Here is a 25020-nt window from a genome sequence, read left to right as displayed (position 1 = left end):
CAGAACACACACATACTGTAGTACCTCTACTACTTAGTGTATAGGCCTTAGGCCTACTGCCTTCTACAGTATCTGTTACAGCTCTGGTGAGGTGATTTAAGAGGGGTGGGTTGGTGTCTAATTCTCTACTTTACTTTCAGGTAGTGGTGTCTTACCCTGGCGATCTGATCAGCCATCTGCAGTCGTCCATCCAGTTCTCTCCTGATCTGTGCAGCCTGCTCGTCTGGGTTATCAAGCTGGAAACAAACACAATGAGAGAAGATTTCATCATGACATAAGCCTGACATACAGTGTTTACTGTCGCCTTAGAGGGGACCAAAGCCTGACATATAGCCTTTAAAATCCCCTTAGAGGTGACATAGGCTTTAAACACAACCTCCATTACTAGCCTTAGTGATGCCCATGACCATAGACTAATGGTGATGACATAGTATTACCTTTAGTTCTTACAGTATATTATAATCATCATCCTTGGGAATGATTTTCAAAAGGAACATTGTCTGTAGTAATGTATGAATGTATCAACATGCAACGAGCTGGAATCAATATAATTTCCATTTGAATTCCATCACTTCCCCTCCGTTGGGAAAGATTGGATATTCAACCCCTGTCCAATGATTGTGTTCCTATGTTAAAGGGGGAATCAGCAGTTGAAACAATAAAGCGTACTCCACTGTTCCGGTAAAAAGCTGAGGAATGGGGCTGGAGAAATACTTTCAAGTTCAAAAACAGAGCTATGGATGCAAGGACTGACCATCCATGCTATCAAAATGATAGTTTAACATTTTTTGAAGCAATATCGTGTTTGTTTAGTCCCGTGTGGCTCAGTTGGTAGAGCATGTTGCTTCTAACGCCAAGGTTATGGGGAACCAGTATGAAAATGTATGCCCTCATGACTAAGTCACTCGTCTGCTAAATGACTCAAATGTAATGTCAAATGTTTACATTTACTTTGTTTACAAACATTGGAGTAAAACAAGTTTATATTTTGGGTTCTGATGGGGTATGACAGTTGACCTAAGCTCATGATGCATTTCTAAGTTATCTTCTTCAAGAAACAATGGTTACATATCATTAATATAGTCCAAAAATGGATGTAGCAACTGCAGATTGCCCCTTTAAGGATGCTTGTTTACAGCTCTGGTTCAGTTCTATGAATTTGTTCATTTACTATACAAAATATTAGGAACAACTGCTCTTTCCATGACAGACTAACCAGGTGAATCCAGGTAAAATGGGCAAGACAAAACATTTAAGTGCCTTTGAACGGGCTATGGTAGTAGGTGCCAGGCAACGCTGCTGGGTTTTTCCACACTCAACCATTTCCCGTGTGTATCAACAATGGTCCACCACCCAAAGGACATCCAGCCAATGTGACACAACTGTGGGAAGCACTGGAGTCAAAATGAGCCAGCATCCCTGTGGAACGCTTCAACACCTTGTACAGTCCATGCCTCGACGAACTGAGGCTGTTCGGAGGGCAAAAAGGGGTGAAACAGTATTAGGAAGGTGTTCCTAATGTTTTGTACATTCAGTGTACATCTGAGTAGATGTCATCAGATGTATGTGTGCAGTATAGACTCTTTCCCCAGATTGAAGAGCAGAGGTGTGTCTGAGCTGGTGAGAAAGGGATAGTCATTGGTGGTCAGGGAGCCTGCAGTATAATAGCTGACAAACACATCTGTCACAGCCACTCCTTCAGCGCCTGGAGGAGCAAATTACTGCAGAGATGGTTTCTAGCATTGTGTGTACTGGCAGGACCACAAATACTGAGGTACATGTAAGAGATAGACGCTCTGTACATTATCTTGGAAATAATGGAGGACATGTCATAACAGTCACGTCAAACAGTGCAGCCAGAATAACAGTAAAGTAGCTGCATTTGTTTAAGCTGCCTGCTAGTGACATTTATCTGGATACATCCACAAGGAGCTGATGATGCGTGATTTCATTTGGCATAAAAAAAGTTGCTGTCTCGTTAAGACACTGTTCATTACCGTAGAGGTTGCATTGTATATCATACACTAGGCTAGGAGCTAGCTAAATAGTTTGTTGCTAGCAAATCTGTCAATATGACAACTGAGGTCAACAATACCAGTTGCTGAAAACAGCTGGTCAAATGAGAAACATGTGGGAGGATGACAGCATAGCACCATTTGCGTCATGACTTCAACGTTGACAGACCGGAGACATGAATTCTCATTACTCACCACATTCCCACTCTAGAATGCGCTTCTAGCCAATCTGAAACCAGTATGGAACAATGTCGTGGTATAAGACATATACCACAACACATACGTGTTCAAGACCACATGTGCATCACCACACACACAGATATGCAACAAGATCCCTATAGTGTATGCTAATATAATCCCCCAGTCTGTTCAGAGGCATTGTTGGGGCTCTTCAAGTGGGATGGGCAGAACACACACACACACAGAGGAACACAATGTACAGTACTAGTAACAGTGTGTGTGTGTTGGCCAGAAAGCCATCTGCACAGGAGCAGGACTGGAGTGTCTCCCTTACTGTCTCCAGCTGGTGTCTACAGAACTGTCCTACACACCAACAATTTCTTCTACACTCCCTGTAGATAATACACGCACAAACACACACTCCAACGAACGAGCACACACAGAATTGCAGAAAGCTAATTTCAACACCCAAAAGACCAGACACACCCGAATTCCCAGGGCTGGCATTCCCCTCTGGCAGAGAGTTGTATGCCCTGTGCCAAGCAGGTGCCCTCTCCACTAGAGTATCTCTGCCCACGCTACATACGCCCTCTCCACCCTCTGACAGGGCACTGTGGCATTCTTCACAGCAACACTCAGAGAGGGATGAGAAACAAGGGAGAGGGTGGCTGAGAAGAAGACTACAGAGTTGTCATAACACACACACACACATACTCAGACAGAGATACTTTTCTGCATTACACCAGAACAGTAATGAGAAAGAGATATCCCTGTCAGAATAGAATCAGATCTGATGTAAGCAACCATAATAAGATTAATTAAATCTGCTTAATCTCCACTGGCCAAAAACTGTGCGCCTGATTGCCACACCATATGTACTGTATCTGATAGTGTTTATCAGTGTGTGTTTGAGAGTATTATGTTAGTATGATTGTGTCTGGAATAAATGCATGCTCTCCCATGCCCATCCGTCTCAACACAGTCTCCCTGTCTAGAATACAACTCTTCAACATGACTTCTCCTTATCCCCTCCCTCTGTAGCCTCCAGGAAGACTGGGAACCCAGCTTAGTTTAATGATACAGATGTCAGGATGAAGATTAGGAGATTTGCCACCATGCATTGTGTGTGTGTTTGTGTGTGTGTGTAGGGGGGGTGTATTGGTGAATCAAAAGGCGATGTCTCTCTCCATTCTCCCTCTCTTAATTTCTGTTTTTCATTCTCTGAATTATAGCACAAAATGTCCCTGTTCTCTCCAAAAGACTACCTATATATTTCTCTCTCTGTGTCTTCTACCTTCCCTCTCCCTGTCTCTGTGTTATCCTCTCAGCCCTCTCTTGCCATTGACGGACCAAGGCGCAGCGTGTGTTGAGTTCCACATATTTTAATAAAGTGAAACTTCTAAACAAACCAATAAACAAAACGTGACATCCGTGGTGCTACATGCACATACACAAAACAATATCCCACAAAGCAGGTGGGAACAGGGAACCCTTAAGTGTGATCCACAATTAGAGAGAACGAACATCAGCTGCCTCTAATTGGGAACCATACTAAGAGCACCAACATAGAAATAAAAAGACTAGAACACCCCCTAGTCACGCCCTGACCTACAACACCATAGAGAACCAAGGGCTCTCCATGGTCAGGGCGTGACAACTGCTGCATTAACAAGTTGCTGAACACCCACCCCTGCTGCTACCACCAACTCAAATCAAAGTTTATATGTCACGTGCGCCGAATACAACAGGTGTAGACCTTACAGTGAAATGCTTATTTACAGAATTTTAATAAAAAAAAATAGCTATTAGGTGAACAATAGATACATAAATAAATAAAAACAACAGTAAAAAGACAGTGAAAAATAACAGTAGCGAGGCTATATACAGTAGCGAGTCTATATACAGGCACCGGTTAGTTGGGCTAATTGAGGTAGTATGAACATGTAGAATTGGTTAAAGTGACTATGCATATATGATAAACAGAGAGTAGCAGTAGCGTAAAAGAGGGGTAGGGAACAACGCAAATAGTCCGGGTAGCCATTTGATTACTTGTTCAGGAGTCTTATGGCTTGGGGGTAAAACTGTTGAGAAGCCTTTTGGTCCTAAACTTGGTGCTCCGGTACCGCTTGCCATGCGGTAGGAGAGAGAACATTCTATGACTGGGGTGTGTGGGGTCTTTGACAATTTTTAGGGCCTTCCTCTGACGAGGTCCTGGATGGCAGGCAGCTTAGCCCCAGTGATGTGCTGGGCCGTACGCACTACCCTCTGTAGTGCCTTGCGGTCGGAGGCAGAGCAGTTGCCGTACCAGGCAGTGATGCAACCAGTAAGGATGCTCTCAATGTTGCAGCTGTAGAACCTTTTGAGGATCTGAGGACCATGCCAAATCTTTTTAGTTTCCTGATTGGGGAATAGGCTTTGTCGTGCCCTCTTCACAACTGTCTTGGTGTGTTTGGACCATTCTAGTTTGTTGGTGATGTGGACATGAACAAACTTGAAGCTCTCAACCTGCTCCACTACAGCCCCATCAATGAGAATGGGGGCGTGCTCGGTCCTCCTATTCCTGTAGTCCACAATCATCTCCTTTGTCTTGACTTTGTGAGGGATAGGTTGTTATACTGGCACCACCCGGCCAGATCTCTGACCTCCTCCTGTCGTTGATCAGGCCTACCACAAGCTTACATTCCTGTAGTGTTTGAGACAGAACACACACACACGGCTTGGCTTTGGCAGCCGACAGACACAGTCAAGTATGTATGGGATGTGTGTGGGGTCAAAATGGGGCCAATGATGTCCTCTTCCTCTTTACATTACAGGATGAGATTGCAAAGTAATTAATCCAATCGCATCGCTAAAGTCTCAATCCCGGCCAGCGATCAAAGCCCTACCTAAAACGGTTTCAGCCAATGATGCAAAGAGAAGACTCTACTTAGAAGTTCCTTCTACCTCAAACTTAAGTGTCCCCTACAGAGGGGCAAGACGAGTCATCACTTTTGACACACTGCCTAACAGTATATTGTGTTCCATGCCTGCTTAATTTAGTAGATCCCACTGGGTTAGGCACTGATGATCCCCGCCTGTGTGCGCCTGCCAGTCAGTCAGTCAGTGGCCGTGTCTGAATACCCATACTTGCGTCCTAAATAGTAGGCCATTTGAGTATGTGAAAATCGAGTCTACTTTAAATGCCCAGATGTCATACTATTTTGGGCTTTAACAAGAGCTGATCAATTAGATATGGGGACGCGCTGTCACGGGATACTAGGAGTGGTGGAAGGAGTCAGGCGCAGAGAGCAGAGGTACAGTATAACGTCCTTTATTCTATCCGGCACAAAACGGTCAACGCCAAAACAAATGACCAACCCAGAAACAACAGGCAAACAGTCCGGAGAGAGAATACAATGCGTAAGCCAGCACATCCAAAAATAACACAACAGCAAAAGTAATCCCGCACAAACCTGGGCGGGCTAAGCAGGCTTAAATAAACACAAATCAATAAACACAATAGGGAACAGGTGCAACCAATAAGAATAAACAAACAGAAAAGGAAAAAGGGATCAGCGGTGGCTAGTAGGCCGGCGACGACGACCGCTGAGTGCCGCTCGAGCAGGCAGGGGAGCCACCTTTGGTGGGATTCGTGACAGTACCCCCCCTGACGCGCTGCTGCCACCGGCCTCGAGGGCGACCCGGAGGACGAGGCGCATGGCAATCCCTATGAAGGCGGTGGAAGTCCCTCAGAAGTGAGGGGTCCAAAATGTCCTTCACCGGTACCCAGCACCTCTCCTCCGGGCCGTACCCCTCCCAGTCTACGAGGTACTGTAGGCCCCCCACCCAACGTCTGGAGTCCAGAATGGCGCATATAGTATACACCGGGGACCCCCCAATGTCCAGAGGGGGTGGAGGGACCTCCGGCACCTCACCTTCCTGCAGGGGACCAGCCACCACAGGCCTGAGGAGAGACACATGAAACGAGGGGTTAATACGGTAGTAAGATGGAAGTTGTAACCGGTAACACACCTCGTTTATCCTCCTCAGGACTTTAAACGGTCCTGCACACTGCGGCACCAGCTTCCGGCAGGGCAGGCGGAGGGGCAGGTTTCGGGCCGAGAGCCAGACCCGATCCCCTGGTGCAAACACAGGGGTCTCACTGCGGTGCTGGTCAGCGCTCTTCCTTTGCCGTCCACTCACCTTTGTTAATGCATCCTGGACGGCTCTCCAAGTGTCCTTCGAGCGCTGTACCCACTCCTCCACCGCAGGAGCCTCGGTCTGGCTCTGGTGCCATGGAGCCAGGACCGGCTGGTAGCCCAACACGCACTGGAACGGTGACATGTTAGTCAATGAGTGACGGAGGGAGTTTTGGGCTACCTCTGCCCATGGGACGTACCTCGCCCATTCCCTGGGCCGGTCCCAACAATACGTTCGTAGAAACCTACCCACCTCTTGGTTCACTCTCTCCACCTGCCCATTACTCTCGGGGTGGAAACCCGAGGTCAGGCTGACCGAGACCCCAAACCGTTCCATGAACGCCCTCCAAACTCTGGACGTGAACTGGGGACCCCGATCAGAAACGATGTCCTCGGGCACCCCATAGTGCCGGAAGACATGGGTAAACAGGGCCTCCGCAGTCTGCAGAGCCGTAGGGAAACCGGGCAATGGGATGAGATGGCAGGACTTCGAGAACCGATCCACAATGACCAGGATTGTGGTGTTCCCCTGAGATGTGGGAAGGTCGGTGAGAAAGTCCACAGACAAATGCAATCACGGCCGCTGTGGAACGGGGAGGGGCTGTAATTTCCCTCTAGGCAGGTGTCGAGGAGCCTTGCTCTGAGCGCACACCGAGCAGGAGGAGACATAAAACCTCACGTCCTTAGCCAATGTGGGCCACCAGTACTTTCCCCTAAGACTCCGCACTGTCCTCTCGATCCCAGGGTGACCCGAAGAGGGGAGATTATGGGCCCATCGAATCAATCGATCACGGACACCAAGCGGCACATACTGAGCACCTGCTGGACACTGAGATGGTGCAGGTTCCAACCGTAACGCCCGCTCGATCTCCGCGTCCACCTCCCATACCACCGGTGCTACCAAGCATGACGCAGGGAGGATGGGAGTTGGATCGATGGCCCTCTCCTCGGTGTCATATAGGCGGGACAGCGCGTCGGCCTTCGTGTTTAAAGAGCCTGGCCGATAGGAGATTGTGAAACTAAATCGGGTAAAGAACATGGCCCACCTGGCCTGACGCGGATTCAGTCTCCTAGCTGCCCGGATGTACTCGAGATTACGGTGGTCAGTCCAGATGAGGAAAGGGTGCTTAGCCCCCTCAAGCCAGTGTCTCCACACTTTCAGAGCTTTGACTACAGCTAACAACTCCCGGTCCCCCACGTCATAGTTCTGCTCCACCGGACCGAGCTTCCTTGAAAAGAAAGCGCAAGGGCAAAGTTTTGGTGGCGTGCCCGAGCGCTGTGATAGCACGGCCCCCACCCCAGTCTCGGATGCGTCCACCTCCAATATGAATGCCAAAGAGGGGTCCGGATGAGCCAGCACGGGAGCGTCAGTAAACAGCTCCTTCAGACGACAAGCTCTGTTTGCCTCTGCTGACCAACGCAAGCGCACCGGGCCCCCCTTCAGCAGTGAGGTAATGGGAGCAGCCACCTTACCAAAGCCCCGGCTAAACCTCCGGTAGTAATTGGCAAACCCTAAGAACCGCTGCACCTCCTTTACCGTGGTCGGAGTCGGCCAATTACGCACGGCCTTAATGCTGTCACACTCCATCACCACCCCCGAGGTGGAAATGCGATACCCCAGGAAGGAAACGGCTCGTTTGGATAAACACACATTTCTCAGCCTTAACGTACAGGTCATGCTCCAGCAGTCGCCCAAGCACCTTGCGCACCAGGGAGACATGCGCGGCACGTGTGGCGGAATAGATCAGGATGTCATCAATATACACCACCACACCCTGCCCGTGCAGGTCCCTGAGAATCTCGTCGACAAAGGATTGAAAAACGGCTGGAGCATTCTTTAACCCATACGGCATGACGAGGTACTCATAGTGGCCCGATGTGGTACTAAACACGGTTTTCCACTCGTCTCCTCCCCGAATACGCACCAGATTGTACGTGCTCCTGAGGTCCAGTGTCGTGAAAAAACACGCTCCGTGAAATGATTCCACCGCCGTAGCGATGAGAGGTAGCGGGTAACTAAACCCCACTGTGATGGAATTTAGACCTCGATAATCAATGCACGGACGCAGACCTCCCTCCTTTTTCTTCACGAAAAAGAAACTCGAGGAGACGGGTGACATGGAGGGCCGAATGTACCCCTGTCTCAGAGATTCCGTGACATATATCTCCATAGCCAGCATTTCCTCTTGTGACAATGGGTACACGTGACTCCTGGGAAGTGTAGCGTTACCTGGAGGTTTATCGCGCAGTCCCCTCGTCGATGAGGTGGTAATCGGGTCGCCCTCTTCTTACAGAAGGCGATAGCCAAATCGGCATATTCAGAGGGAATGTGCACAGTGGAAACCTGGTCTGGACTCTCCACCATCGTCGCACAGATGGAAACTCCCTTACACCTGCCTGAACACTCCTCTGACCACCCTCTGAGAGCCCCCCGTCTCCATTAAATATCAGGATTGTGATTGGCCAGCCAGGGAATCCCCAGCACCACCGGAAACGCAGGTGAATCAATGAGGAAGAGACTAATCCATTCCCCATGATCCCCCTGCGTTACCATGTCCAGTGGAACCGTGGCCTCCCTGACCCTAATGGTTGGCTACCTAAGGAGTGCACAGGGAAAGGTTGGTCCAACGACGCCAGGGGAATCCCTAGCCTTAATGCGAGCCCATGATCCATAACGTTTCCAGCTGCGCCTGAATCGACTAGCACCTTATGCTGAAAAGAGGGAGAAAACTCAGGAAAAGTTATAAGCACAAACATATGGCCAACAGGGAGCTCTGGGTGAGGCAGGTGCTTACTCACCTGGGGTGAACGAGGAGTGCTCTGCCTGCCATCTCGATTCCCAGAGGAGCTCCTCCAGCACCGGTCGGCAGTGTGTCCTCTCCGACCACACCGGGTACAGGAGGAGCCTCCTCCTCCGGTCCCCCTCGATGCGGCCCCCCCTAGCTCCATGGGGATGGGAGCTGGAGGGTCTGGAGGTGGAACCAACAGGGCCCGTTCTGGACGCCCACGGGCAGCCAGCAGGTTGTCGAGACGAATGGACATGTCAATGAGTTCGTCTAGGGAGAGGGTAGTGTCCCGACAGGCTAGCTCCCAGCGGACGTCCTCCCGGAGGCTACAACGATGGTGGTCCATCAGGGCCCTGTCGTTCCACCCCGCCCTAGCAGCCATGGACCGTAACTCCAGAGCAAAGTCCTGTGCGCTCCTCATCTCCTGCCGCAGGTGGAACAGCCATTCACCCGCCGCCCGGCCTTCTGGTGGGTGGTCAAACACGGCCCGGAAACGGCAGGTGAACTCGGGGTAGTGATCCCTCACCGAGTCTGGGCCATACCACACTGCGTTGGCCCACTCCAGGACACGACCCATTAAGCAGGAGACGAGGACGCTCACGCTCTCCTCTCCGAGGGAGCTGGACAAACGGTAGCCAGGTACAACTCCAGCTGTAGCAGGAACCCCTGGCACCCAGCCGCCGCTCCATTGTACTCCCTGGGGAGAGCCAGGCGTAGGGCCCCGGATCCGGACGCCGGAGGAGGGGTAGTAGGTGGAGGGGGAAGAGGAGCTGGGGATGAGGTAGGGAGGCCACTCCCATCGGTCCATCCTCTCCATCATTTGATCCATGGCTGAACCGATCCGGTGGAGAATGCTGGTATGATGGAGGACCCGGCTGCTCCTGCTGACTCCATAATGGGGTGCGGGATTCTGTCACGGGATACTAGGAGTGGTGGAAGGAGTCAGGCGCAGAGAGCAGAGGTACAGTATAACGTCCTTTATTCTATCCTGCACAAAACGGTCAACGCAAAAACAAACGGGCGCATAAAACAAATGACCAACCCAGAAACAACGGGCAAACAGTCCGGAGAGAGAATACAAGGCGTAAGCCAGCACATCCAAAAATAACACAACAGCAAAAGTAATCCCGCACAAACCTGGGCGGGCTAAGCAGGCTTAAATAAACACAAATCAATAAACACAATAGGGAACAGGTGCAACCAATAAGACTAAACAAACAGAAAAGGAAAAAGGGATCAGCGGTGGCTAGTAGGCCGGCGACGACGACCGCCGAGCGCCGCTCGAGCAGGCAGGGGATCCACCTTCGGTGGGATTCGTGACACGCGCTACAGAAATCAACGAATAAGGGGAAACAACGCAATCTTGCATGATGCATTCTCAGTATGCGAAAATCGAGTATGGTTTAAATGCCAGAAAGTTATACTCATTTCGGCTTTTCATCTAGTAGAATTGGATGCACACTTTTCCACAATGCATTGGAAAAGGTGGGTTGCAAGTGATCGACCCTTGTTCTCTTCACGTAGCCTAACAACAAAACTAGGCTACTTAATTGGGAAGATGCCGAATAGCGAAGCTTCTGAGGTGGTGTTCAAATGTAGGCTAAGTCATTTTTGCTCTTATAAAAATGAGCACATCTTTGAAAACAGAAGTCTTTTTTTTGTTACAGCACTTTGGTTTCACTAATAAATATGTTGAAACTGAACCAAACCTGTTTCTGTCTTCAGTCCTTTTTAAATAGGATAAAGGGGCTGTATGGGTTTCTGTAACGACGACGCTGGGAGACGGGAAGCAAGTGCAGGTAGTGAGTATAATAATAAACGTAACAGAAAACAACGCAAGACACAAGTGTAGCGTATGGACATGGAACAACATTAATACTACCAGGGGAATAGACCTAAGGGAGTGGTAGATATAGGGGAGGTAATGAAAGAGGAAATGGAGTGCAGGTGAGCTTAATCATGAGTAGACCGCGTAATAATTGATACCAGATGCGCGTAATGATGGTTGCCAGGACCGGTGGTTAGTAAACCGGCGACGTCGAACACCGGAGAGGAGAAGCGGGAGTAGACTTAACAGCTACGATATAGGTCCAATGTGATAGTCTGCCTATAATCATTCCTATTCTATTCAAAGTTTAGAGTAATTAATCAAATTGGAACTGAGCTATTATCAGGTTGGTTAATGCGAAGCATTTCTGTTTAATTTGGAAAAATCCACCCGCACTCGGCTTCGCCTCTCTTACTCAGCCAGTCAGGGGCCGTGGCATACTGCATACTTTTTACTAATCAGTACATTCTAAATAGTATGCGACGATGAGTACATAGTATGCAGTACGTAGTATGTAGTACGCTAGTATGGATATTCAGACCCAGCCAGCCAGTCAGTCTGTGTCTGTGATCTGTAGTATCAGTCTTCATCATGTTGTTGTAACTGTAGTAGCCGTGCTGTTGTTGTGCTGAGTGGCAATCGATCGTGTATTCTGTCCACTGAGTAGCATGATGAACTATCTATCTTTTTCAATCACTCACTAGAGCGTGGAGCCCCCGAGTCTGAGGCACCGGTCACTCCATCATTAAGCACTCCAGGCGGCAGATAACTCATCCTTAAAACATTCATGGGGGTGAACAGCTATAGCGTAACCACAGGCAGAGTGAGGCAGAGCTGGGAGGGTTGAGAATAAGGGTCAGGGAGACGTTCCCTCTGAAACTCACTTGTCCACCACCACGCTCCATAAAATGAATATTTTGGCCACATATCAGGATCGTAGGGTTGATTGAGTTTAGATCCCAGTTCAGGACCACTGGCTTGATTGAGTTTAGGGTCAAGTATGGTACTGTCTGATACCATTGTCAAGGCTACAGTCCTCCTAATCTGCTTGTTCCCTTCTGTTTTCCACTTTTTAAAGAAAAACCCAAGCACACACACACACACACACACACACACACACACACACACACACACACACACACACACACACACACACACACACACACACACACACACACACACACACACACACACACACACACACACACACTTGTTTTACTATCATTGTGGGGACCAAACAATTGATTCCCATTCAAAATCCTATTTTCCCTAACCTAACCCTAACCTCAACCCTAACCCCAAACCCTAAACCTTATTGTAATGCTAACCCCTAAGCCTAAAATAGCATTTTTCCTTGTGAGGACCGATGAATGTCCCCACACCTACTTATCCAAATTCTCCTTGTTTTACTATCCTTGTGAGGAATTCTGGTCCCCACAAGGATAGTAAAACCAAACACACAAAAACACACACACACACAGCTCTGCCAATGTACATGTTTCAGAGTGCATAAGTGTCTGATCAATGTTTAATCCTATGTACAGAGAACTCCGGGCACACTTCCACTGTGATACTACAGTGCTTTCCTGTGTAAAGAGATACAATACATGAGGCTTCAGGCTCTTTTGTAGATCAACTCTCTACAGAGGAGATTAAATGTCATAACACACAGGTGTTCAGCTACTGGGGGTTTTGGCCAGAAGTAACGGACTAAAGGATGGGTTTGCAGGATTTTGTGATTCACTAAATACTATCTCCTCTACCTATTCCAAACAGGCTCCTCTCGTCTCCTCTCCTTTGCTCTCCTCTCCTCAGTCTTTTAATTGTTTAAATAAATTGCAGTCCCCTCCGATTGATAGATTGAAAGTCAAACTCTGATATGTGATTAGGGGAAAACCTTTCCGGTCTGTCTGGTTTAATATATACAGGATGACAGCAGCTGACAGGGGAGGATTGGGAGAGGGGAAAGAAAGGTAGCCATGTTTACTGTCACCATGGTAGCACAAATGAGCAGACAAAGGGCATGGTGTGTGTGTGTGTGACTGACGGCAGAAAGGTTCCACAAACAAATAAACACACGCACACACACACACACACACACACACACACACACACACACACACACACACACACACACACACACACACACACACACACACACACACACACACACACACACACACACACACACACACACACACACACACACACACACACACACACACAGTGAGCATAGCAACACACCATACAGACTACACCAAAACAAAAGTCCAGCATTGAGATCTACTTCAAAGCTTTCAGACAGACATCTGTTTGCAGTACAATAGCAGCAAGGTCTTTGATGAAAATTGAGGATATATTACTTCCCCATTCTGTAATAGCAGCAAATGTATGCATAGAACAGAGGGCTTTCAAATCGTTGTGTTGATGGCCTTGTTTATGATCCAAAAATATAGGAGTCTTTTCTTTGGGCTTGATCTCTCTCATCCATATTCAATGAGGTGTACAGTAAGTGACTTGACAGAGTAAAAGGTTTTATACATCTAACACAGAGAACAAAAGACTCATTGATGACGGCTGTTGTTTTTATGTTCCACCTGAACTGGAAAATAACTGATAAAAGGGACTTCTGACAGACTTCTAAAACATTCTGTGTGCTCAAGTAAGCAATTTCTTGTGAAAAAATACAACTGTTTGCATTGATGCTTTTATGTTGTTTAATACTTAAAGACAATACTTTTAAACCTCCCGCTTCAGGCGGGATGTGTCAATCTGTTTAATACTTAAAGACAATACTTTTAAACCACCCGCTTCGGGCTGGATGTGTCAATCTGTAGTTCATACATGCATAATCTATGATCAGAATTACAGCCTTATCTTAATTAGCCACGAAATCCCTAGTTTGAAAGTGACTGTTTACAGCAAGCTGTGCAGCGCCATTTTCCCTACATTTTCCCCCCACGTGGGTCAGCCCCCTAGCAATTCGAGTTTCAGCCAATGAGCGTTAGCCCCTCGCCATTTGAGTGACAGCTAGCAAGATGCCCACACAGCAGAGCGAGAGAAAGAACCACTTTTGGCTTGTGAGCTCTACTTTCAGAACTTCTAATAATAAAGAACACAAAAGTACCGGAGAATCTCTTTAACTGATTCTACAGGCTTAACGGAGAGTGTTTATATAGGGCATATGTATCCTTGAAGTTAGAGAGGTAGACCAATGGCCAGAACGTTAACAGACAATGGTAAGAGGGAGATGAACTGGCAACCAGAAGGTGTGTGTTTGTGTTGTGGGAGTGTGTTCTGGGAGCAGAAATGAAGGCAAATTATCCGCCTCACTAGAGCTGGATTCTCCAGAGCTTTTGTATTGATAGATTATAAATTACTGTTTTATATTCTTACTGTTTTATATCATTATATCCTCTTAGTATGAATAGATTGTTTTATATAGCCTTAGAAATCAAAATTAGTGTAAGGTTCAAGCTCTTTGTATGAGAAGTGTAATTATTTAGTGGACTGCAGTGGACTGTGAGAATGAGTACTCCCAATAACTCAAGACCTCTCCTGACTGATAAGATGTCCTGTGATATGCACGGAGGAGCATGGAGAAACCTTTTTCCAACTGTGTGATAGAAAAGTACTGAAGTACATCTTTGTGGAAGGGAGGGGGTGAGAGCTGGTGCCGACAGAGATGGTATCAAGATGGCGCCGACACAGATGGTCACCTCGATTCGCATTCTTATTTCTTACATTGTTACCCCAGGAAATCTTAAGTCTTATTACATACAGCCGGGAAGAACTATTGGATATAAGTGCAACGTCAACTTACCAACATTACAACCAGGAATACGACTTCCCCGAAGCGGATCATCTGTTCGGACCACCACCCAGGACAATGGATTTGATCCCAGTAGGTGACCCAAAACAACGGCGCCGCAGAAGCGGTCTTCTGGTCAGGCTCCGTGGACGGGCACATCGATCACCGCTCCCGAGTATACTACTCACCAATGTCCAGTATCTTGACAACAAGGTAGACGAAATTCGAGCAAGGGTTGCCTACCAGAGATACATCAGAGATTGTAACATTCTCTGTTTCATGGAAACATGGCTCACTCGGAATATGTTATCAGAGTCGGTACAGCCACCCGGTTTCTTCATGCATCGCGCTGACCGAAACAAACATCTCTCTGGTAAGAAGAAGGACAGGGTGTATGCCTTATGATTAACAAGTCGTGGTGTAATCATAACAACATACAGGAACTCAAGTCCTTTTGTTCATCTGACCTAGAAACCCTTACAATCAAATGCCGACTGCATTATGTACCAAGAGAATTCACTTCGATTATAATCACAGTCGTGTATATCCCCCCCCCCCCCCCCCCAAGCAGACACCTCGACTGCCCTGAAAGAACTTCACTGGACTCTATGTAAACTGGAAACCATATATCCTGAGGCTGCATTTATTGTAGCTGGGGATTTTAACAAAGCCAATCTGAAAACAAGGCTCCCTAAATTTTATCAGCATATCGAACACGCGTCTCGGGCTCGCAGAATTCTGGATCATTGCTACTCTAACTTCCGCAATGCATGCAAATCCCTCCCCCGTCCTCCTTTTGACAAATCTGACCACGACTCCATTTAGTTGCTCCCAGCCTATAGACAGAAACTAAAATAGGAAACGCCCGTGCTCAGGTCTGTTCAACGCTGGTCCGACAAATCAGATTCCATGTGTCATGACGTTGGCCTGTGGGTAAGGTTTATGACCCCCCCATAAATACCTTTCTCCCTTCCCCTCTCTTTCTGACCCTACTGAAGGACTTTTGAATAGCCTTTGTTAAATATAGAGAGTCTGGGAACATCAAACAAATGGGGAAAAGGAACCATATTTTGGTAATAAAACCAGTTGGAAATATGCTTTGAAACTTAATGAGTATGGATGTCAGTTCGGTTGTCATCTGAGACATTATGACTGATGACAGGACGACATAAACTGTACCTGGGAAAGTATACACCCGCTAGTTATCAGAATCACATGGAATTGTTATGCAATTGAAATGTTTGATATTGAAATTGTTTGTTAGGAGATTAAATGTAATTTTAGCTTCCAATTGAGAGAATTGGGTTTTCATTAAGGAAAGTGCCCTGCTTGATCAGTGGCCCGCCCCTGTGAAGAGACAGGGGTCATAAACAATGAAACACATCCTCCTCCCCTCGCCACTATATAAGACAATGACACAATGTAACCGGGTTCCACTACGTGAGGTCTGCAGCCTCTATGTTATAAGGACACATGTCAAGTACAGAACTAAGCCAACCTCGGCATGAGCTTTGGTTGTGAATGGTATGAACTTTGAACTTATTCACTACAGAAGTGATACTTCCTAGCCGTTGAGTTAGCAGCGGCCGCTGTAGACGTGGGCTAGGGAAGGATGGACGACGGATCCAGTCTACCACAGACGAAGATACCACCACGTATCCAATTTACCACCAGAGACATTCTCCCGAGGACCGGAAGATCTGTTGGCCAACCCAGCCAGCATCTACGACCAATCTACCGAAGCGCAGCTCAGAGTAAATATTTATTGCATTTTCCTTTTCCAAATGGGCGGTAAATTTAGAATGCATAAGATTCTGTATTTACGATAGCATAGCTGCTGTTTCTTTGTTTCTAAGTCTTCCCGCTCTTTCATTCAAGCCCAACCCCCTTTCGTTGTGTAACAAGCCGCCATGTCGGCTCCGTCCACCAGGGTGGTTTTCTGTATGACATCATTTGTATTCTGTGTATATGTAATTCTGTGTGATTAGTTAGGTATTTAGTAAATAAATAATTAAACCCAATTTTGTATTGCTGATTCAACTTGTTCGCCAGGGTTCGTGAAGATAACCAAGAATTTACCACTTTCATTATGAGACTGAAAATAAGGTGACGATTAAGATGACGGCTATCGATGTAAAATATTACTAAGTCTTTTAAGAGTTTATTCGGAAGATAACGGCTCTATAAACACTCTTCCGTGGTGTCCCGACTTTCTAGTTAATTACATTTACATGATTAGCTAATCAGGTGATATTAATTACAGAGAAAGGATTTTATAGAATAGCATGTCATATCACTTAATCCGGCATAGCCAAAGACACGACACATGCTTCAAGATTGCTTCGAACACGTGCCTGGGATATGTTCCGGATAGCCTCAGACAACAACATTGATGTATACGCTGACTCAGTGAGCAAGATTATTAGCAAGTGCATCGGTGATGTTGTACCCACGGCGACTATTAAAACCTTCCCCAACCAGAAACCGTGGATTGATGGCAGCATTCGCGCAAAACCACTGCTTTTAATCATGGCAATGGCGACCGGAAACATGACCGAATACAAACAGTGTAGCTATTCAACGGCTCAGACACAAGAGGTATGTGGCAGGGTCTACAGTCAATCACGGATTACAAAAAGAAAACCAGCCCTGTCGCGGACACGGGGAAACTTCTTTGCTCGATTTGAGGACAGTACAGTGCCACTGACATGGCCCGCTAACAAAACCTGTGGGCTCTCCTTCACCGTGGCCAATGTGAGTAAAACATTTAAACGTGTTAACCCTCGCCCAGACGGCATCCCTAGCCATGTCCTCAGAGCATGCGCAGACCAGCTGGCTGATGTGTTTACAGACATATTCAATCAATCCCTATCCCAGTCTGCTGTGCCTACATGCTTCAACATGGCCACCATTGTTCCTGTTACCAAGAAAGCTAAGGTATCTGAGCTAAATGACTATCGCCCCATAGCACTCACTTCGGTCATCATGAAGTGCTTTGAGAGACTAGTCAAGGATCATATAACCTCCACCCTACCTGATACCCTAGACCCACTCCAATTTGCTTACCGCCCCAATAGGTCCACAGACGACGCAATCGCAATCACACTGCAAACTGCCCTAACCCATCTGGAAAAGAGGAATACCTATGTAAGAATGCTGTTCATCGACTACAGCTCAGTATTTAACACCATAGTACCCTCCAAACTCGTCATTAAGCTCGAGACCTTGGATCTCGACCCCGCCCTGTACAACTGGGTGCTGGACTTTGACGGGACGCCCCCAGGTGGTGAGGGTAGGAAACAACATCTCCACCCCGCTGATCCTCAACACTGGGGCCCCACAAGGGTGCGTTCTCAGCCCTCTCCTGTACTCCCTGTTCACCCATGACTGCGTAGCCATGGACACGTCCAACTCAATCATCAATTTTACAGACAACACTATAGTGGTAGGCTTGATTACCAACAACAACGAGATGGCCTACAGAGAGGAAGGAGGTGAGGGCCCTCGGAGTGTGGTGTCAGGAAAATAACCTCACACTTAACGTCAACAAAACAAAGGAGATGATCGTGGACTTCAGGAAACAGCAGAGGGAGCAGGTGGAATGTTTTAAGTTCCTCGGCGTACACATCACGGACAAACTGAAATGATCCACCCACACAGACAATGTGGTGAAGAGTGCCTCTTCAACCTCAGGAGGCTGAAGAAATTTGGCTTGTCACCGAAAACCCTCACAAACTTTTAGATGCACAATCGAGAGCATCTTGTCGGGCTGTATCACTGCCTGGTACGGCAACTGCTCCGCCCATAACCGCAAGGCTCTCAAGAGGGTAGTGAGGTCTGCACAACGCATCACCGGGGACAAACTACCTGCCCTCCAGGACACCTACATCACCCGATGTCTAAGGAAGGCCAAAAAGATCATCAAGGACAACAACCACCTGAGCCAATGCCAGTTCACTCCACTATCATCCAGAAGGCGAGGTCAGTATAGGTGCATTAAAGCTGGGACCGAGAGACTGAAAAACAGCGTCTATCTCAAGGCCATCAGACTGTTAAACAACAATCACTAACATTGAGTAGCTGCTGCCAACATACTGACTCAAATCTCTAGCTACTTTAATAATACAAAAATTGATGTAATAAATGTATCACTAGTGACTTTAAACAATGCCAATTTATATAATGTTTACATACCGAACATTACTCATCTCATATTTATATACTGTACTCTAAACTATCTACTGCATCTTGCCTATGCCGCACGGCCATCGCTCATCCATATATTTATATGAACAGTTGAAGTCGAAAGTTTACATACCATTACACAAATTTCTTGTTAACAAACTATAGTTTTGGCAATCGCCCCCTAGCAGGCCATCTACTTTGTGCATGACACAAGTAATTTTTCCAAAAATTGTTCACAGATAGATTATTTCACTTATAATTCACTGTATCACAATTCCAGTGGGTCAGATGTTTACATACACTAAGTTGACTGTGCCTTTAAACAGCTTGGAAAAATCCAGAAAATGACAACATGGCTTTAGAAGCTTCTGATAGGCTAATTGACATCATTTTAGTCAATTGGAGGTGTACCTGTGGATGTATTTCAAGGCCTACCTTCAAACTCAGTGTCTCTTTGCTTGACATCATGGGAAAATCAAAAGAAATCAGCCAAGACTTCAGAAAAAAGAATTTGTAGACCCCAACAATTTCCAAGTGCCTGAAGGTACCATCTCCATCTGTACAAACAGTAGTACGCAAGTATAAACACCATGGAACCACGCAGCCGTCATACCGCTCAGGAAGAAGAGGCGTTCTGTCTCCTAGAGATGAACGTACTTTGGTGCTATAAGTGCAAATCAATCCCAGAACAACAGCAAAGAACCTTGTGAAGATGCTGGAGGAAACAGGTACAAAAGTATCTATATCCACAGTAAAACTAGCCTTACATCGACATAACCTGAAAAGCCGCTCAGCAAGAAAGAAGCCACTGTTCCAAAACCGCCATAAAACATCCAGACTACGGTTTGCAACTGCACATGGGGACAAAGATCGTACTTTTTTGAGAAATGTCCTCTGGTCTGATGAAACAAAAATAGAACTGTTTGGCCATCGTTATGTTTGGAGGAAAAAGGGTTAGGCTTGCATGGCGAAGAACACCATCCCAACCTTGAAGCACGGGGGTGGCAGCATCATGTTGTGGGGGTGCTTTGCTGCAGGAGGGACTGGGGCACTTCACAAAATAGATGGCTTCATGAGGAATTGAAAATTATGTGGATATATTGAAGCAACATCTCAAGACATCAGTCAGGAAGTTAAAGCTTGGTCGCAAATGGGTCTTCCAAATGGACAATGACAACAAGCATACTTCCAAAGTTGTGGCAAAATGGCTTAAGGACAACTAAGTCAAGGTATTGGAGTGGCCATCACAAAGCCCTGACCTCAATCCTATAGAAAATTTGTGGGCAGAACTGAAAAAGCGTGTGCGAGCAAGGAGGCCTACAAACCTGACTCAGTTACACCAGCTCCGTCAGGAGGAATGGGCCAAAATTCACCCAAGTTATTGTGGAAGGCTACCCGAAACGTTTGACCCAAGTTAAACAATTTAAAGGCAATGCTACCAAATACTAATTGAGTGTATGTAAACTTCTGACCCACTGGGAATGTGATGAAAGATATAAAAGCTGAAATGAATCATTCTCTCTACTATTATTCTGACATTTCACATTCTTAAAATAAAGTGGTGATCCTAACTAACCTAAGACAGGGAATTTTTACTAGGTATATGTAAGGTTTATGTAACCTTCCGACTTCAACTGTACATATTCATATTCATCCCTTTAAACTTGTGTGTACAAGGTAGTTGTTGTGAAATTGTTAGATTACTTGTTAGATATTACTGCACGGTCAGAACTAGAAGCACAAGCATTTTGCTACACTCACATTAACATCTGCTAACCATGTGTATGTGACCAATAAAACTTGATTTGATTTGAGCTAAGAGTATAAGTGTACACTGCACTGTATTGAATGTTTTTATTTTTTATTTGATTTCTTTTTATTTAATCTTTATTTAACCAGGTAGGCTTGTTGAGAAAGAGTTCTCATTTGCAACTGCGACCTGGCCAAGATAAAGCATAGCAATTCGACACATACAACAACACAGATTTACACATGGAATAAACAAAACATACAGTCAATAATACAGTAGAAAAAAAAGGAAAAAAAAAGTCTATATACAGTGAGTGCAAATGAGGTAAGATAAGGGAGATAAGGCAATAAATAGGCCATGGTTTCGAAGTAATTACAATATAGCAATTAAACACTGGAATGGTAGATGTGCAGAAGATGAATGTGCATGTAGAGATACTGGGGTGCAAAGGAGCAAGACAAATAAAATAAATACAGTAAGTGGCTGAGGTAGGTAGATGGGCTGTTTACAGATGAGCTAGGTACAGGTGCAGTGATCTGTGAGCTGCTCTGACAGCTGGTGCTTAAAGCTAGTGAGGGAGATATGAGTCTCCAGCCTCAGTGATTTTTGCAGTTCGTTCCAGTCATTGGCAGCAGAGAACTGGTGGGAAAGGCGACCAAAGGAGGAATTGGCTTTGGGGGTGACCAGAGCGATATACCTGCTGGAGCGCGTGCTACGAGTGGGTGCTGCTATGGTGACCAGTGAGCTGAGATAAGGCAGGGCTTTACCTAGCAGAGACTTGTAGATAACCTGTAGCCAGTGGGTTTGGCAACGAGTATGAAGCGAGGGCCAACCAACGAGAGTGTACAGGTCGCAGTGGTGGGTAGTGTATGGGGCTTTGGTGACAAAACGGATGGCACTGTGATAGAACTCAACAAACTGGATGCAGTCTATCTATTTTATAGATGACATCGCCGAAGTCGAGGATCGGTAGGATGGTCAGTTTTACGAGGGTATGTTTGGCAGCATAAGTGAAGGATGCTTTGTTGGGATATAGGAAGCCGATTCTGCATTTCATTTTGGATTGGAGATGCTTAATGCGAGTCTGGAAGGAGAGTTTACAGTCTAACCAGACACCTAGATATTTGTAGTTGTCCACGTATTCTAAGTCAGAGCCGTCCAGAGTAGTGATGCTGACGGGCAGGCAGGTGCGGGCAGTGATCGATTGAATAGCATGCATTTAGTTTTACTTGCGTTTAAGAGCAGTTGGAGGCCACAGAAGGAGAGTTGTATGGCATTGAAGCTCGTCTGGAGGTTTGTTGACACAGTGTCCAAAGAGGGGCCAGAAGTATACAGAATGGTGTCGTCTGCGTCGAAGTGGATCAGAGAATCACCAGCAGCAAGAGCAACATCATTGATGTATAAGAGAAGAGAGTCGGTCCGAGAATTGAACCCTGTGGCACCCCCATAGAGACTGCCAGAGGTCCGGACAACAGGCCCTCCGATTTGACACACTGAACTCTATCAGAGAAGTAGTTGGTAAACCAGGCGAGGCAATCATTTGTCTGTCGAGTCTGCCAATAAGAATGTGGTGATTGACAGAGTCGAAAGCCTTGGCCAGGTCGATGAATACGGCTGCACAGTAATGTCTCTTATTGATGACGGTTATGATGTCGTTTAGGACCTTGTGCGTGGCTGAGGTGCACCCATGACCAGCTCTGAAACCAGATTGCATAGCGGAGAAGGTACGGTGGGATTCGAAATGGTCGGTAATCTGTTTGTTAACTTAGGCTGTCGAAGACTTTAGAATCTATGGGAATCTCAGACGATACGAAAGAGAGGTTGAACAGGCTAGTAATAGGGGTTGCAACAATTTCGGCAGATAGTTTTATAAAGAGAGGGTCCAGATTGTCTAGCCCGGCTGATTTGTAGGGGTCCAGATTTTGCAGCTCTTTCAGAACATCAGCTATCTGCATTATGGGTGAAGGAGAAATGGTGGGGGCATTGGCGTGTTGCTGTGGAGGGTATCGGGCAGTTGACTGGGGTAGGGATAGCCAGGTGGAAAGCATGGCCAGCCGTTGAGAAATGGTTGTTGAAATTCTCAATTATAGTGGATTTATCGGTTGTAACAGTGTTTCCTAGCCTCAGAGCAGTGGGCAGCTGGGAGGAGGTTCTAAGTCAGAGCCGTCCAGAGTAGTGATGCTGACGGGCAGGCAGGTGCGGGCAGTGATCGATTGAATAGCATGCATTTAGTTTTACTTGCGTTTAAGAGCAGTTGGAGGCCACAGAAGGAGAGTTGTATGGCATTGAAGCTCGTCTGGAGGTTTGTTGACACAGTGTCCAAAGAGGGGCCAGAAGTATACAGAATGGTGTCGTCTGCGTCGAAGTGGATCAGAGAATCACAGTGTCACAGAACTTTTTTGAGTTTGTACTACAGGATGCAAATTTCTGTTTGAAAGAGCTAGCCTTAGCTTTCCTAACTGCCTGTGTATATTTGTTCCTAACTTCCCTGAATAGTTGCATATCACGGGGGCTATTCGATGCTAATGCAGAACGCCACAAGCTGTTTTTGTGCTGGTCAAGGGCAAACAGGTCTGGAGTGAACCAAGGACTATATCTATTCCAATTTTTTTTTTAATTGCGCGGGGCATGCTTATTTAAGATGGTGAGGAAGGCATTTTTAAAGAATAACCAGGCATCCTCTACTGACGGGATAAGGTCAATGTCATTCCAGGATACCCCGGCCAGGTCGATTAGAAAGGCCTGCTCGCAGAAGTGTTTTAGGGAGCGTTTGGCAGCGATGAGGGGTGGTCGTTTGGTCACAGACCCATTACGGATGCAGCCAATGAGGCAGTGATCATTGAGATCTTGATTGAAAACAGCAGAGGTGTGTTTGGAGGGCGAGTTAGTTAGGATGATATCTATGAGGGTGCCCGTGTTTACGGATTTGAGGTTGTACCTGGTAGGTTCATTGATAATTTGTGTGAGATTGAGGGCATCAAGCTTAGATTGTAGGATGGGCGGGGTGTTAAGCATGTCCCAGTTTAGGTCACCTAGTAGCACGAGCTCAGAAGATAGATGGGGGGAAATCAATTCAAATATGGTGTCGAGGGCACAGCTGGGGACAGAGGGTGGTCTATAGCAAGTGGCAACAGTGTGAGACTTGTTTCTGGAAAGGTGCATTTTTAGAAGTAGAAGGTCGAATTGTTTGGGTACAGACTTGGATAGTAATACAGAACTCTGCAGGCTATCTTTGCAGTAGATTGCAACACCGCCCCCTTTGGCAGATCTATCTTGGCGGAAAATTTTATAGTTAGGGATGGAGATTTCAGGGTTTTTGGTGGTTTTCCTAAGCCAGGATTCAGACACGGCTAAGACATCCGGGTTGGCAGAGTAAATCAAACTTAGGGAGTAGGCTTCAAATGTTAACATGCATGAAACCAAGGCTTTTACGGTTATAGAAGTCAACAAATGAGAGCACCTGGGGAGTGGGAGTGGAGCTAGGCACTGCAGGACTTGGATTAACCTCTACATCACCAGAGGAACAGAGGAGAAGTAGGATTAAGGGTACGGCTAAATGCTATACGAACTGGCCGTCTAGCTCGTTCGGAACAGAGAGTAAAAGGAGCAGGTTTCTGGGCACGATAGCATAGATTCAAGTCATAGTGTCCAAAGGTAAGGTAGGAAGTGAGTACATTGGAGGTAAACCTACGCATTGAGTAATGATGAGAGAGATATAGTCTCTAGAGACGTTTAAACCAGGTGATGTCATCGCATATGTAGCAGGTGGAACAACATGGTTTGTTAAGGCATATTGAGCAGGGCTAGAGGCTCTACAGTGAAATAAGACAGTAATCACTAACCAGGACAGTAATGGACGAGGCATATTGATATTAGAGAGAGGCATGCGTAGCCAAGTGAACATATGGGTCCAGTGAGTGGTTGGGCTGGCTGGGGACACGGCGATTCAGACAGTTAGCAGGCCGATGCTAACAAGCTAGCAGATAGTGGGCCGGGGCCAACAAGCTAGCAGTTAGCAGACCGGGTTAGCAAGCAAGCAGTTAGCAAACCGGGGCAAGCAAGCTAGCAGTTAGCAGACCGGGGCAAGCAAGCTAGCAGTTAGCAGACCGGGGCTAGCAAGCTAACAGAAGGGCCTTTGGGGGATGTCGCGATGGAGGTAAGTTTGTTTTTCCCTCTTCGTGCGGTGACGTCGATAGACCAGTCGTGGATTAGTAGGGTTCCAAGTTGCTCTAGGTAACTAGCAGGCCGCGGTTAGCAGAATGGGCCTTCAGCGGATGTCACGCCTGA

At 46.7% G+C, this 25020-nt stretch overlaps 1 protein-coding gene across 6 annotated transcripts in view; it reads right to left on the bottom strand.

Annotated features, from left to right (window-relative positions):
- LOC106582941 (calcium-dependent secretion activator 1) overlaps positions 1-25020 on the bottom strand; it is a 184478-nt gene that overhangs the window by 108341 nt on the left and 51117 nt on the right. For all 6 annotated transcript variants that reach the window (XM_082967427.1, XM_045705168.2, XM_082967426.1 and 3 more), the window contains exon 4: positions 156-236. In XM_082967427.1, the coding sequence (XP_082823553.1) occupies positions 156-236 (81 nt within the window). The remainder of the gene's footprint in view (positions 1-155; positions 237-25020) is intronic.

The sequence above is a fragment of the Salmo salar genome, chromosome 22, assembly GCF_965601325.2.
Source record: "Salmo salar chromosome 22, fSalSal1, whole genome shotgun sequence".
In the NCBI taxonomy this organism is placed as follows: domain Eukaryota; kingdom Metazoa; phylum Chordata; class Actinopteri; order Salmoniformes; family Salmonidae; genus Salmo; species Salmo salar.
This window is presented reverse-complemented; position numbering and strand designations above follow the sequence as displayed.